This window comes from Mya arenaria, chromosome 3, assembly GCF_026914265.1.
Source record: "Mya arenaria isolate MELC-2E11 chromosome 3, ASM2691426v1".
Classification (NCBI taxonomy): Eukaryota; Metazoa; Mollusca; class Bivalvia; order Myida; family Myidae; genus Mya; species Mya arenaria.
Genome location: NC_069124.1, coordinates 31530718 through 31548091, shown reverse-complemented (window position 1 = coordinate 31548091; position 17374 = coordinate 31530718). Strand labels below are relative to the sequence as shown.

General features: G+C 34.6%; 1 protein-coding gene across 1 annotated transcript; it reads left to right on the top strand.

Annotated features, from left to right (window-relative positions):
- The first annotated feature begins 13721 nt into the window (after positions 1–13721).
- LOC128225945 (uncharacterized) lies at positions 13722–16196 on the top strand. The gene has a single exon (XM_052935839.1). The coding sequence runs from the start codon at positions 13722–13724 to the stop codon at positions 16194–16196; it is 2475 nt and encodes an 824-aa protein (XP_052791799.1).
- Positions 16197–17374: the final 1178 nt, after the last annotated feature.

Sequence of the window (17374 nt, the reverse complement as noted above, 5' to 3'; positions counted from 1 at the left end):
ATGTCGTTGTCACAACTTCACTATTAAATTAAAGATAAACCGTGTCTTCCTTACTTTATAACCGCCAAAATGAAATGACAATTCTTCTTTAAGCAGGGATTTTGGGGTTCTTATCAGAATGACTCTTCCTCTATGTGTTATAATACACATACATGGATTATGATAAACAATCGATGCATTTTAAGAACGACGTAAGATCATGCTGCCGCATGCAAATACTACTGTTATGTATATCACTTATGCCGGACCACAACAAAACTAATAAGCATTTATACAAAAGGAAAAAAATGCTTACATTTTTTAAAGTGGTGACCCTGTTGCTTTAGTGATATAAAGCATAACATATCGGTACGGTACGGTAGCATGGAACTAGACAATAAAGGGAAATAACTACAACTAACTTCATAATAACTTCGAAGAACTAAGTACCCTTGATTGAGACATCTTAGCCAGAAAGATCCTGCCAAAAGTACACTTAAAAATAAATTTATAAATAAATGCGTGAACAAAAATGTTTGAGATGAGTTACATTAACATGAAGCTTGTAAACCAGGGCTCAATCAGATGCTTAGCTAAGTATCATACATGCATTTTGAAGCAAATCTTGTTGGTGTAATAAAAGTTAACTTTTGATTCCAATAAATAGACAAATAGATAAATTGAACACATTAAAGTTCAAAGCAAACACACATACATTCGGTTGTTCATTTCGGTCTGAGAAGTATGTTCTGGACCTTGGGTATGAGGCTCTTAGCGCGTCCAGGCCGCGGTATTACAAAATACTTAATTTAAATAATCAATCTTCGACTTATCTCTTATGCCTTATAACTTCATAGATTATTCAAAATCGAATATTTTTGCTCTCTTTTAAAGGACATTCTTTCATATGACATGTCGTTTAAAAACTTTGATTCCAAAGATAAGTATTCTACACCAAGAAAAGAAATTGAGTATAAATCTTTGCTCATAAGCAATTACTCAATTATAGACATCTTAGCCAGAAAGATCCTGCCAAAGATACACTTAAAATTAAATTTAATATATCAATGCGTGAACACAAATGTTTGAAATGAGTTACATAAACTTCGAAGCATGTAAACCAAGGCTCAATCAGATGCTTAGCTTAGTATCATACACGCATTTTGAAGCAAATATAGTGTTGGTGTAAAGTTAACTTTAGATTACAACAAATAGACAGTTTAATTGAACACATTAAAATTCAGAGCAAAAACATTTACATTCGGTTGTTCATTTAGTTCGAAGAAGTATGCTCTCGTCCTGGGGTATGTGGCTCTTTGCGGTTTAGCGCGTCCAGACCTCGATATCACAAATATACTTAATTCAAATATCATATTAATTATTATTAGTATGTAATGTAAAAGAATTCCGTCGAAGCTTCCATGAACATACATTGTAGCCAATCCTAATTAAATTTTTCAAAACAATACTATCTGCATTTTGTTCGGATACTAGTATATGATATCTGGTAGCTTTTTTTATTGACAAAATATGTTACACAGTCATGCTTGTTAAAATAGTGTAAGCTTGTCGAGTGGTACGTTTTGTATTGTAACATTAAATTGTATATCAAACTATCGAAGAACATGTTGTGTTTTTATGTATGTATGACCATATTCATCCCTCCCAAAAAGTCTGCTTCACTAGAAATTGTTCAGTTTATTGCAATTAAATCCAATAAAAATAGTCGAGGTGGCTGGCACGTGGTCAAGATGGTGTATGTTTATGAAGTATGACATCAAAAATGTATTTATCTCATAAATCCACCATCAAAACATGATGCACTAACAAGGTTTCCAGCCCCAAAAATGCCTGTTTTCCATACGTGATATGAGAGTTTCCACCGCGTTCAAAAACCATATATATTGTGACGAAGTTTACCACCGCAGTAAACTGTTGCCTGTTACTATGTCTGAAAAGTTGTTTCCTTTATTTGCTTCATTGTCCAACAACAGTTTAAAACAAAGGTAAAAGCTTTTAATAATGGTATACACACATATGATTATTTGAATGATAAACAAACATGCATTTTCACATTCGGTAACATTCTTTTCAAAATTACAGGGACCGGTGTTCATAGGCCAGAATCTTCGTAAGAAAAGAGTGATAATGATTTAGGCCAGTGTTAACAAAATCCACAACGTAACTGATTTAATTGCTAGTGTTTTACCAATCGAAAACGCGGTATATCCGTCTATGATATCGACGCTTTGCGCGTGCACTAGCTGCGGGGCGTGTATATTGTTCAGTATTGGGCAAAATTGTCTTAATATGCCGACGTTGCGAAGCAGGGTATTTGATCCGTCTTCTTCATTTTTAACAAACATAGGTGCCCTTGTCACATTGAATAACAAAATTCTCAAAAAGCTCACTCCGTCGACTAGCCATCTTACCACAAATAAAAAAAGAACATTTATTCACTGTGTTACTCTTAGAGTGAACATGTAGGTCTGTGTTTGTGCAGATGACAAGCCACAAACACAGTAGATGTACTCTTTTCGTCGCCGACGCTCTTCTCTGTAGCCACTCTATCTGAAAAAAATATGTTTCGTTTGCTTACACAAACTTTCAATATTCATTAATACGGCAAGTTAATTCATCACTTGAAAACGAAATGCAAAATTGCCGCCGTTAAACTGACAATGGCAAGAGTCAACAATTCGCAATATGGCCCCAGGGACAGGATGAGAAGCTAAATATCTAACCATGATCATGTTTTCAGGTTAAAGGATCACTGTTAAACACCGTGTTGCACCAAGAGTAGACATGTATGTCTGTGTATGTTGCAAATGACAAACCACAAAAATATCAGGTGTTTCGTCGCCGTTGCTTCGTCTCCGTGGCCACTCTATCTGAAAAAGTCGTTTCGTTTACTTACACGAACTTCCCACTTTTCATTATACCTTCTCACAGTTTTGTGAGGTTCAAGTGTATTTCATTATGTGCTTATAATTTCAAAATACTGAATAATTAAACGACTTCTGCCAGTCTCATTTAATAATTAGTTCATGACGTTAAGTAGTTTTGTCAAGGGTCCGCGTTGGTTTTGTGGTTCGTGAGCAAACAAACAACCTATTTTGCCCGTTGCATTAGCTAATTTGCATATTTATTGTGTTCCTAACATTTACTAGAACATAACAAAGCCAATTCCAAGTTATTCATTTAAATTATCTATCTATAATGGCATGTGCATTTGCTTATTTTGTCAACTATATATGATTGCCATTATATACGGTATTGTATGTTGCATACATTGCACACGTTTAGAATAACTATTTAATTTATTCCTTTGATTGGAACACAAACTCGTGTATTGACAATCAGCATATATTTAATATAAACTATGAAGAAACACAATTATAACATCCGACGATTTACAAATTGAATACTCTTGCCTTGCATGATAAAATACGTTTCGAAAGAACAAGTAAGCTAATGTCTTGAGAGTTCGTAGTCTCTGCAAAGAATCCGAGTTAAAAACTGAAATAAAAAGGGGAAAAAAGGAAATGAAGATGATCGTGTATCTGGAATATCCGTTACCAATCCATTTATAAGTTTAAATGCACTAATTTTATCCCGATGAAATGTTTTCAAGAATACTTTGGCATCAAGTTATTGTAATTAAATATTTTTTTTCTTATTTTATCACTTTTATCCAATATAATTTAATATATGTTTTTGTTATAAGTATTATTTTTTTTGATGTATCATAAAATATGTTTTAAATGTTGAACAGGCTTAAGCTTATTTTGGTAATGCTGAACTAGCCTCATTTTGGATGCAATTCTTGACAAAAACAAACATCTGTATTTAAACACATACCTGTGATCAAATTATATTCATACAACTAAAGCATGTCGCTTAATTCTGTGACACGTTTCACCGGTAAAATTGCTGTTATATTGCCATATTTCCTTATTTTTTAAGCTAAATGCCCGTTTTTGGTACGCATTCTCAAGAGGGTCACGGGGTTCTAAAAATGAAATATTTGGCCTCATTCGGTACATATATCACTAAATCGTTTAATAATACTAGTTGTACAGGATTTGTAAAGTACATTAAGAACTATTCGTTACTCAAAAGGGGGATGAGGTGTTACACACTCCGTTGCTCCTTACCGGACTTTAGCAAGGGAAGCACTATTGGTTTTGTTAAACCAGCATTGCCGCAATGGATTACTTCTCTTTATCTGTTTTCTTCATAAGTTCACTGTGTCTAACTCGTATGTTATGTTTGTGATTGTGTGTTGGTCTTGAAACGAAATTCCTAGAAAACCGTTGAGAACATGTTTAGTAATACAATGAAAATAAAAGATACAAGCCCAGTTCCTAACATTTTACGAATACCGAACTTAAGGCATGGGTTAAATGCTTCACAAATTAACAAAATAACAAAGACAATGCATCAAAACATTCACAAAATAACAAGGACAATGCATCAATAAATCTGTATTCATGAATGTTAGGGTAGCAGCGGTGGAATGGTCATGTAAACAGGATTAAAATTAGGCGTTTTACTAATTATAAATTCCCAACCTTACACTTCTCTCAACATGTATTAACAAAGTCTCGAAATCACATTGAAACAAACGTACAAGTCATTATGCATACTAATTTATTTAAATAGACGAAATGTGGCCACATGTAACCAACTTTAAACCCCCGCCGAGCCAACGCCCGCATGCGCAGAACGCCGCTCTATCAACGCTCGCGTCACCGCTAAACCAACGCTCGCTACCGCTCGCTACCGTTAAGCCAACGCTATAGCAACGCCGGCTTCAGCGGTGCACCGCTAAGGCAACGCCCGTATTTTCGATTTATTTCCCATTTTGTGCGCGGTGACGAGCGTTGTCGAAATTCGGTCCCCTCTCCCAACCGTTCAAGGAACGCTCCAACAAAGTTCGGGCGGTGTGACCGGGCCTTTATATTTTGAGTTTCTTTTTTATGTAAGGATGGCTCGATACCTACCAGCTAGATGACGCTAAACTAAGAATCTATTTGACATTAATTGAAACTTCTGCTATTAAACAGATGTCAACTTCATTGGTAAAGGGTTATAAAAGTTTAATGGCATCTTAAAACAATAAATATTCCCTAACCAGACGACCCACACAAAGCCAAGCGCCTGTCAATATCTTCTGATTGTCTGCCGCCGATTCCGAGCCAGCCGCGATAGGGCGTGTATTAAACTGCTTCCACACTCCCAAAGCGTCACTATGACACGCACAGAATACATAACAGGGATGTTAATCAATTCGAGTGTTCCCTCTTATAGAAAAAAAAACAATTCCCTTGCATTATAAATAATGAAAACCTGTAGATGTTGTATCCGGATAAATATCTCTGTTTTATGTCAATACCTGCTGTCAGTCTTAGGACTTTCTGCATACTGCGATAAGTTCTTATTAATGGCATAATCAATCAATGTAATTAACATTGGAGATATGCTAGTTCATTGACAAAAGAAAAGTATCCCAATCTACAATTATTTTCATAATAATAATAAAAACACATCTACTATCTTCATTTGTTTTCAATAAACTCTCAACCACTAAAATAAAATTCGCATATTGCAGAATGATGTCTGTTTTATCTTGTGATATAGCTTGTTTCCCGTATTCGTTTTACTGCGCAATAAATTGTTTCGTTTTCCTTGTAATGTCATTTGGAAATTAATGCACTCCTTTTAAAGTAATGAAAGCATCGGTATCTGTCAGTCTATATTTTTGGTTGTAATTGGCAGACAATAATGTCTTGAAAACAAAACATATCTATGCGTAAAAGGTCAAAACTAAAACAAATCCTGATACATCAAACAATAACTTGGCTATGTTGTATTTCGAGAGAGTAATTTAGTTATTTGTTACATTTTCAGTTAATTTTTCATGTAAAGATGGCCCGAAACCAACCAGCCAGATTACGATAAACTAAGAAGTAATTTGACATGGCGTAATTGAAACTTCTATCAACAGACGTCAACATCATTGGTAAAAGGGTTTTAAAAGTATTACGACATCTGAAAACAATAAATATATGACCAAAAATAAAAAAAGCCAAGCTCCTTTCGTTAAATCTTCTGATTGTCTGCCGCCGATTCCGAACCAGCCGCGATGGGCGTGAACTGCCTCGACGTTCCCCAAGGGACATCATGACACGCATAGAAGTCATTGCAGGGATGTTAATCAACTCGAGTGTTCCCTCTTATGGTAAAACAATTCCCTTGCATTATAGATAATGCTAACATGTCGATGTTGTATTCGGATAAATATCTCTGTTTTATGTCAATACCTGCTTTCATTCTTAGGACTTTCTGCAGACTGCGATAAGTTCTTATTAATGGCATAATCAATCAATGTTATTAACGATGTAGATATACTAGTTCATTGACACTAGTAAAGTTTCCCAATCTACTATTATTTGATAATAATAATAAAAACACATCTACTATCTTCATTGTTTCAATACACTCTAATCCACGAAAATACATTTCGAATATAGCAGAATGATTTCTCTTTATCTTGTGATATAGCTTGTTTCGCATATTCTGTTTACTGCGCAATAAATTGTTTCGTTTTCCTTGTAATGTCATTTGAAAATGATATGCACTCCTTTGTAAGTAATAAAAGCATCGGTATCTGTCAGTCCATATTTTTGGTTGTAATTTGCAGACAATAAAGTCTAGAAAACAAAACATATCTATGCGTAAAAGTCAAAACTAAAACAAATCTTGATACATCAAACAATAACTTGGCTATGTTGTATTTCGAGAGAGTAATTTAGTTATTTGTTACATTTGAGCGAATTTTTCATGTAAAGATGGCCCGAAACCAACCAACCAGATGACGCTAAACTAAGAATTAATTTGACATGGCCTATTTGAAACTTCTATCAACAGACACTAACATCATTGATAAAAGGGTTATACAAGTTTAATGTACTATCTGTTTAGTAAATTCGAAAATATTTCTATGATATTTTAATATAACAAGGCCATATCCCGTTTGAAAAAATAAAAATGATATAAGCTTTCATCGATTTTCATGGATTATTGAACTGATTAAGTACACTGCTATATAAAGATTACAAACTTATTGGATTTTCTATGCAACACATGACCTCATCAATATAATTTGAAGGTTGTTTTCCGCTTCTTACACAAAGTTTTGAAGTTGAGAATTTACTTCAAACGGAATTAATTGATAGGATTAACACATGCACGTCAAATAAAACAAATTCAATCTCCATAAAACATGTTTTGCATGTTTGCCACACATACACGGGGTTAAGAGTTACTATGATTTCAAATTTACAACAAAATCCGCTTACTGATAATTTGGGAACATTTGGTTTGGTTAAAAACTTGGCAAGAACGTATTTTGTTAGAAAAAGCGTTTAAATAGAATTAAAGCATTTTACAATAATACACATTGAACCAAGCCACTTGCAGCCAAGTCTGAAAACACCTGCTAAACGTTACTTTACCAAAGAGCTGTATAAATGTACAATAAATACACATTTATTAAAATAGATATTTGGCAGAATAGCTAAAACCTATTTTATTTAACGCACATATAAAACATCATATTCCAACATAATATGCGGTGCTTTTATATAAATGATCAACTGAAACGAACCAAATTGAAATAATATCTTTAAATGATTCTCTCCGATAACTCAATTCTTTACTTCGAATAGATGAGATACAACGACTCACCAAGCTAACCAATGTTTTCAGTCGAAGTCAATTCCTGCTATTCGAAGGGTAAAAAAGGAACCATCACAGTTTACGGATCATCTGATACGTTAAAAAAAATCATTCAGAAGGATGTTGTTATTTATTATGTTTATATTCAAGGTAGCTTATTGTTTAAGACGCACATATTTTTAATTATACGAGGTATGGTCAATGGAATGCAAACATTATAACTATTCCATTCCGAAAATTGAAGAAAAAACCTTCGAGTGCATGTAGAAACTACTAATAAATACAAACAAAATGCGAACTGTCAATCACCCTTAAAGGTTAACTTGTTGTGTCAAGAATAATATATTCTCACTGAATATAATGCTTCAACGCACATAAAAAACACATTTTCGTCAAATACTCGACTTCAGCAATAAATTTTAGAAACAATTCATCGCGAAAAAAACTTCAAGAGGATTTCATATCATAAAGAATAAACGCTTCGTTTGTACAGAGGGAGGTTATGTTCTTCATGAAATCGAATACTTTCATCGCAATCCATAACGTAATTGGATTGCTTTGCTTTGTATAAGTTAACATTTGCTGGGTCTATTTCTTTTGTGCATCAATCAAGAAACCTAAAGCTCCCCCATAAACCTTGCCAAATATCGCTTCATTCTCCATTAGATAGCAGAAATAAAATACGGGTGACTTATTTTCGAATAGACATATTACAGAGGAAAGGAATGATTTACTTTGGCAAAGACATTTTCCCGAGAGCTAAAATTACATATCTAGTTATCATGCAGTAAAGAGTGTGTATTTTGTTGCAGCAATGTCTGCAAGGATATCAGACATTTTAGATTTATGTTTCTGTTTCCAATGCGAAAAGGAGAGTCCGACTCGAGGGCACATACGGAAGCCGGTAAAAAGGCTTGCCTAGTTACCGGCATCGCAGATTGCCCATGCGTAGAATATTTCGATTTGTTTGCGATTAAGTAGACGACTCATTCATGTCACGTTCTTTGCTGACGTCGAGAAGTTTATCTTAAATGCGCTTTTTGGAAATGATTTTTTTTATTTGGTTATTTTTTTAAACATATGTATTTAGTTGCACTCTTTTGAAATGTCGCCATAACGAAGGTTTTGTTAAAATAAATAACAAACAAATAAGAATGGTGCTTTGCTTACTGTGACTTGGCTTGCTCGGAAATTATAAGCACGTAACCATTCAATTGAACTGCATGTCCGGAGTGCAAGAAATATATGAACAAACAACAAAAGCCGTGGAGGTACAATTTTGCATCCATTTAGTGAGTGTTTTGATCTTTTCCCCTTCTTTATCATAGCGGATATATTGCAAAATGGGAACCAAATCGAAAACGTAAGTGAGTGTGGGTAACTGTGATATACTCGTTGTCCAAATAATAGTGTATATTCAAGCTTATATTTACAAACCTATGCCCCTTTTAAAAAAAAGAAAGAAAAAAGAAAAAAGATTGAATGGATAGTTGAATTTTAGAGTGTGTGTATTCTATTCACGCTTAAATCAAATATGATTTTATGGAATTGTGGAACTTCTGAAATGAACCTTCACTATCACAACCAACTACTTTCTTATAAATCGTATATACCACACATCCTACATCCATTGACAATAATTTACAGACTTTTATTGAACATTATCTTAATCCACATAGCTGTTTAATGATAACAGAAGTTAATTAAGTGGACACTAGTTTTTTTATGCCAATATTGCTTTGTAGAATTATCAAGGTAAAAATTATGATGGTTTATATAGTGTTATTTTAAAGGCACACCCAAGGCAAATATCACGATCCGGAAAATTCAAGAAGAACAACAGAATGGATATTTTACAATAGCATTTTAAACACGAAGCATATGTCACATAACCAAAACTTGGTCGACCTGAACCTCAACATAAAATCAAATCCAGCTCCATGAGGAGAACTAGAGAAACATTGAAAGAAGGGGAAATAGGTCAAACAGTGTTGTGATCTGGGAACCAGTCACATTATTCATTTATGATAACCAGTCTAATAGAAGCTGATGTAGGGAACCAGCTAGCAGAAAAACAGACAGACTTTGACTGACCACGACTGAGACCTGACGGACTTATTACTTCTTGACGATCATCTTATATCCATCATCATCCGATACATAGATTCGACGCTAGTGCTCATCTTTATCAGGTATGTTTGTATGGATATTAGTTATTATGTCGGGATCACAATAATGGCGCTGCGACTTAAACTGGTACATTTTACCTGCGTTTAAATTGTTGCCAAAAAGTCTCAATTTTGTGGTTGGCAGCCATCTTGAAAATTTGTGTTTCAAGATTTTCAAATCATTATATTGTAATTATTTCTCATTGACATGTTGAGAATACATTGGATGTATGTTATATTTATGAATTGCAATTGATTTGGACCAACTTTTGATATTTTGGTCCGTTATTTCAGGATTTAATATTCTGAATCTGATACTTTCACTTTCACTTTGAAATTTATCGGAACAGGCTTCCGTTTTATTTTCAATTGTAATATTGCAATAACTGTTCAGTGTAATGCTGAGATTACATTGAATCATTGAATTGTGTATAACATGCAATTGAAATAGACCAATTATTGGCCTTTTTGTATCATAATTTGGAATTTGAAATTTTGAAATTAGCCGGGAGATTTTCCGTTGAATATTTCTATTTCATCTATTTTGTTTGCACTAAAAATTGTTTACTGACATATTTTTTATGCATGTCTTGTAGAATTAGTGCGTATTTCATGCATATTACATTCCGACGTTAACCGGAAGTGACGTTTCATTGACCGGAAGTGGCGTGTTCATCGCCATAAGTTGGGGAATATTCAGCTCTCCTATACCTGAGGGCACCAGTTGCTGACTTTTGAAGGTGAAGTAAGTTAAAGTTAAACTAAACATCACATCCAAATTGTTGGATATTGGATGTCTGACAAATTAGAAATAATTGTCGGTGAATACTACTATGTTAAAGAATCCAACTATTGGATATAATAATTTTCACTAAATACTACTGTGTCAAAACAACGACAACAAGTGTCTGATATAATAATTGTCACCTATTAACTAGGGTGTACTACTCTGTGTCAAAGAATCCAACTATTGGATATATAACAATTGTCACTTAATTCTAATGTGTAAAAACAACAACAACAAGTGTCGGATATAATAATTGTCTATCTATAAGTTTCCAAAGTGTTTGGAAGAGCTATTCTAAATTATTGATAATTTTGTGATATAAATATAGATTAAAGATTGAATTACCAAAAACTTGGTATATGTATTCTGTAGACAAATATTGCAAGCTGGGGAGAAAGAGTTTTACAGAGTGCTAGTTATTTATACCAATTATTTGGTAATAGTCATAATGGATGAATATAATAAATTGACAGTTTAACCATAAAAGAAAAATTTTCAAGAAGAAGTGGATTGTTCCTAAGTTCTTAGGAAACACATAGGTATTTTGAAATTGTGATTTTATAACGATGATAAATATAAGTAGTCAAACTGAATTAGGTTGTATTCTTTGAGAAAATAAAATCATAAAAAGGGTGTTAACTTGTGCAATCATTAATTATTTCCAATATTTTGGAAAATATTAATAAAAACTAATAAAGGTACTAAATGCTTCTGGGAATAAGAATTTATTCCAAGAAATTGGATTTTCACCTTAAAAACAGCATTTGATTTAAGTTTGCTATCCGTTACAAGCATATCTATAATAAAGTTTCCAAGTAATTTGGAAAGTAATGAGATGAAATGAAAATAGCCAAAGGTTTAAATACAACTAAGAGTTTTAGGATAAGGTTTAATTTGGTGAAAAGGGGGAGATGTTTAGGGTTGTATTAAATTAGAGAACTATGAATAAAGCAAGTGAAAAAGTAAGGGAGGCACAAAAGTTCAAAGCCACAAAGTTCTAATAATTAAACTGTAGGAAACGCATCAAGGGACTCATGGCATATTCAGTTCCTCTTGTTGGTACATTACCACTAGTGTATCCATCAATGCAACCAACATGTGCGTACCAATCCCATCTAACATTTCAACCACCCAATCCATATCAAATGGGTTCATTTCCGACTATGATGCCGCCTTGGATGTATCCATATCCCATGAATCCATACATGATGCACCCACAAATGCAACAAGGCCTGGGAATGAATGGCATGTGCCCAGGTTACATGGGTTATCAGCCAGGGTACCAATGTGTACCAAATGCTGGTTTCATGAATGGGGTTAGGAATAATGAACCTAATAACTTGAGCAGTGTACATGAGGAAATACCTCAAAGTAAAGTTCAGAACCCGATTTCGGGTACGTTAAGGGATAGTGGAGAAAGTATTGGGGTTATGAATTATGAACCTAATAACTTAAGCAGTGTTCATGGGGAAATGCTTCAGAGTAAAATTAAGAACCCGATGTCGGGTATGTTAAGGGATAGTGGACAAAATACTTGTATAAGTGATGCCCAGGATAGATTGGACGATTTAGATAGAGGGCCCCACTTTGACAATTTGGGTAAATGTGGGGATAGAGAAAGTAACTCCCGAACAACAAATGATAATGTCCGGGAAAGAAGGTCCCGATTTGATGATTTGGGTAGTTCTGAGGCTGTAGAGAGTGACTCCCGACCCACCTATGGTAATGTTCGGGAAAGAAGGTCCCAGATTGATGATTTGGTTAGTTCTGGGGCTAGAGGAAGTGACTCCCAAATAACAAAGGGTAATATCTGGGAAAGAGGGTCCCAATGTGATGAATTAGGTAGATTAGGAGCTGGTGAAAGTAAATTCCGACTTTCGGAGAGAAATGGCCTGGACACAAAGTCCACGGGAGACAAACTATCACATCAGTTTAGGTACAAGGAAATAACCCAAGACCAAACATGTGATGAACGTGCCATAAGAGAGAGGCCAGCTACTGTGGCACAAGTAATGGACAAAATGACTTGCTTGTGCCAAGGATCTAAACCCATAACGAAGGTGTCCGCAGAGAAAAGCGTAGCTGCGGTCGCTCAAATGTCCCAAAGTAAGATACTTGAAATCCGGGTGTCCAGACATATTGGACTAGATTATTTGAACTGGGGGAGAGTAAAATCAAAGGTACTGATGTTACGCTCAATTCCAGCAAGTAAGCGATGTTTTCAATATGCACGAATGGGGCATTTCCAATCAGATTGTCCTGAACATCATCAGGTTAGGGTTAAAATAAAGTTGCAAGGAAAGCTTATTGTGGAAAGCTAGAAAGGGTTGTTGGTAGTAGTTTTTATCTCAAGTGCAATATTGATATTTCATGAATACAACACTCAACAGTTCAGTTCAATGTTTTATCAACAGTTTATGTTTTAACAACAATGTCCAACAAATAAAACGCATATACCACTTCAAGAGAAACACTATCAACAGTACATGTTTTCTCAACACTAAATGTCCAACAAATAAAAGCATATACACCACTTTTAGAGCACCACTTTATTCAAAACATTCACCCATAATAAATGTCTAAATTAATAAAAAGGGGGAGAACTGTAGAAAATAACATTAAACAAATCAAAGCACTGAAAGCACTTAAAATAAGTTCAAGATTACCAAGCATGATATAAGGAATCATGATAAATTATTTTACAGAAAGTTTATTATAAATGAACTTGTATAACTAGAATTTATATTGCTGCAGACGCTATTGATAACGCTATATGATTAAAAGCGAAGTGTATTGAGTTGCAATTAGGTGTTCAGAATTATTTAAAATAAAAACCTGAAGACGTTATAATTGTTATATGACTTCATCACAAACAGAGATTAAATGTAGGATACACTGTGATAAATGTAAGGATATGTTTTTATGAGCGCTGTGTGAATGATAGAGGAGAGGAGTGGGTGACTTTGAGTATGTATGATTGTACGGCTTGCGAGAAGGAGAATAAGGGCATCTCGGGATAATGGAATTTGATTTAACTTTACAGGATGACAGATTTCGAGTCTTTGGAAGGGAGCCCAAAAAGGTCATGGAAAGAAACAGAACGGATAATTCCAATTAATCCCGATGATATTGTACGGGAAATGGAAACCTTATGTTCTCGCAAAGTACAGATGCCATCTGCCAAATTATTGATCTTTCAATTAGGTTTGGTCAAGGACCAAGAAAAGATTAATAGGATTGTTACAGAACAATGTCAGATTGCACAGAGTCGTAGAAATTTTAAGTTCATCCGTGAGGCCAAACGCTATGCAGATAATATTCTAACGACCGAATGTTTAAAATCATTGGAATCAATTTGGGGAAAGAGTAACCAACCTATTAAAAAGGGAAACTCCTGTTTATCAACAGACACTGGTGATGACGTTTTTTCTAGTAGGGATATTCGCTTTTTGGGAAATACTGTTAAAAGTGAACCGGTGGACTCTTTCAGTGTTGACTCTATTGTTACCCCAGATGAAGTTATCCCAAATCTTTTGGGTGATGAAGATGATATGGCAAATGACTCACTATTGAATTTAGAACCCAAAGACTTGGGTGGAAATCATACAACTGAATCAATTTCAAATGACTCACTTTTGGATTTAGAACCCAAAGACCTGGGTGGAATGCATACAACTGAATCAAATTTAGATTTGGAACCCAATCTGTTGGGCGGTGACGAAAGAGTGGAAACTGAAATTAATACATCTGTTCCCATTTTGGATCTGGAACCCCAATTTTTGGGTGAAGAGGAGATGGTGGAAACTGAAATTAAAGACTCTATTGACATCTCGTCTAGTCAAATTAATGAGACAATACTACCTGTGAAATTAGAATCCAATATATTGGATGAAGCTATGGAGGTTGACATGAATAACAATATAAACTCAAACTCAAATGTAATAGTAATCTCAGATGATGAAACCAGTCAAGATCCACAACTTCTAAGAGATAGGACATTAAGACAGAGAGGACCCAATACTTCAGTTCCAAACAAAGGGTCAAAGGTGCGTATCAATGACCAATCGTGTCCACTGTCTTGTGGGGCTTTCAGAAATCTTCGTCAACACGTTGAGTATCATCATCTTCCAAAACAATTTCATCAAAAGAACATGAACAATTCCCAAATGCATAATTTTAGGCTTGAAAGTTTGTTTTGGCTCGCGGAGAAAATTGTTAGCAAACGTAGTATTGTCAAACTCTATCATTATTGTCAAAAAACAATTTGGATTTCCAGGAATGTTCCTATTACAGATGAAGTGAAGGAGTGGTTGGAATTATGGAAAGAACTTGAAAATTGGGATTGTCCCAAACATTTCCAGTTTAACCCAATTAATTCTTGGGCACTGGTTGGACATTGGAGGATCCTTTTAGAACTTATCCAAACTCTGTCAGTTGAAGATAGGCATCAATTTCGTAGAAACATGCCAGACACTCTGGAAGTTACTCTAACTGAAGGAAAAAGAACAGTGCATTCTACAAACACAGACGACGCTGCAGTCCAACTTTCTACTCGTTCGTCTACAGTACAACCAATTTCTATAAACACTTCAACGGCACCGGTTCAACAAGTCAGTTCAGTGCCAACAAATTCTGAAGCCATGGACAACAATTTTTCTGTTCAACAAGAGATTCCAGTGCAAACCAAACCTAAAGCCATGGATAGTCATTTCCATTTAGACCGCTCACTGTTCAAACTAAATTTAAACAAGTTCAGCTCTACCCAAGATTTGATAAATGTGTCTGTGGGTTCAATTCTAAGAAATGAAGTGGAAGTAGTAGGTGGAATAGCCAATTTTTGCGATCCCAAACACTTTTTGGGAGATTATACACATCTTGGGCATGGTTTTTCAGCCTCGGTAGGAATACATCCACGGAACGTTTCATCCATTGACAGTTTACCGTCAATTCTTGGTAAGTTAGATCAACAATTAAAACTTGCAAATGTTGTGGCTTTGGGTGAAGTAGGATTGGATCATACGGAACCAGAGGAGAAGTGGGAGAACCAAGAGAAGGTGTTGGTAGAAGTTTTAAGTTTGGTCTCAATCCGGACTCCCGTGATTCTACATATAAGAGATCAAAGGGACAAAGAACCTGGAGAATTATACCGAAGATGTTTGAATCTCATCAAAACTAGTGGGAACACTGCCAGAAATCAACCTTTTCATTTACATTGCTTTACTGGTACAACTGAGACCATGAGAAGTTGGCTGTCTGAATTTCCCAATACTTATTTTGGGTTTACTGGAATGGTCTGGTTCTTTGACAATTATCAGCAAGCAGCACTGCAGAAAGTACCACAGAATCGGTTATTAATTGAAACGGATTCTCCATATCTGAAAATGTCAAAAGCTGCAAGTATGAACAATCCCAAATTCATTGGGGATGTAGCTGCTGAAATAGCCAAATGTCGGAACTCGACCGTAAAAGACATATGTAGCATGACTATGGAAAATACCAGACGTTTATACAAATTATAAACGACAAGGAGATTGGAAGACAAATAAGCCATAACTCAGATTCGTTAAATAACATTCAATTTCTTTGTACTATAACCCAATGGTTGGGTCAAACTTTTATATTTTATTTGCATATAGCTCAATATGTGTATGGGCAGTTATGCATGGTAATTAGTAATCAATATTATGTGATAACCCAATGGCTGGGTAATTTTCAAGTGAGTAATACTCAGTTGACATTCATTTATTTATATATATGTAGATATTTGTAAATATCAAACATTTTAGTTAATGGGGTATCATCCAATGGTTGGGTGTTTTTAAGTGATCTTTTTAATGAGAATTTGGGAAGTTTTCACAAATAATAATTTCCCAATTGGTTGGGTATATTTTAGCTTTGTCAAATTGACATAAGGCTTATTTACTATTTTCATATATCTAGATAGATAATGAAACATCTTAAAAAATAGAAGGGGGAGGTGTGTTGTGATCTGGGAACCAGTCACATTATTCATTTATGATAACCAGTCTAATAGAAGCTGATGTAGGGAACCAGCTAGCAGAAAAACAGACAGACTTTGACTGACCACGACTGAGACCTGACGGACTTATTACTTCTTGACGATCATCTTATATCCATCATCATCCGATACATAGATTCGACGCTAGTGCTCATCTTTATCAGGTATGTTTGTATGGATATTAGTTATTATGTCGGGATCACAATGATTCCCCATTTACAACATTCTAAATCAAACTGCTTACCGGCAAGGGGCAATGTTTGCTTTGAATTAAGAACTTGGCTGACATATCTAGAAGAAAACATATTTTGATCAATAAAGTATGCTAAAAGAATCATTACGAAGAAACAGTAAACCCGTCTTTATTTAGTGCTTAAAGCTTATACAATGCCATGATTCTGTCGTTTTAACAAGATTCATTAAGTGGAAGTGTATTGGTACCCGGTTTATGACATAAAGTAAATAGAAGAGAACGGGTGATTTGGGAAAAGAGATTAAAACTAGGTCAAGAAGTAGATATATTTTTTTAATTCTATTTTAACTTCATTATAAAAAGTGTACTTGTAACAATATTTCCAACTGCCTAAAATATATTTTTCAATACAATTGAATGTATAATCTTCACTTTTCTTTTTTTATCTAATATATTTTGAGGTGATTTTCTATTTGCTTGATTAA

Coding starts and splice junctions, on each gene's coding strand:
- LOC128225945 (XM_052935839.1), top strand. CDS start 13,722: ATGACAGATTTCGAGTCTTTGGAAGGGAGCCCAAAAAGGTCATGGAAA.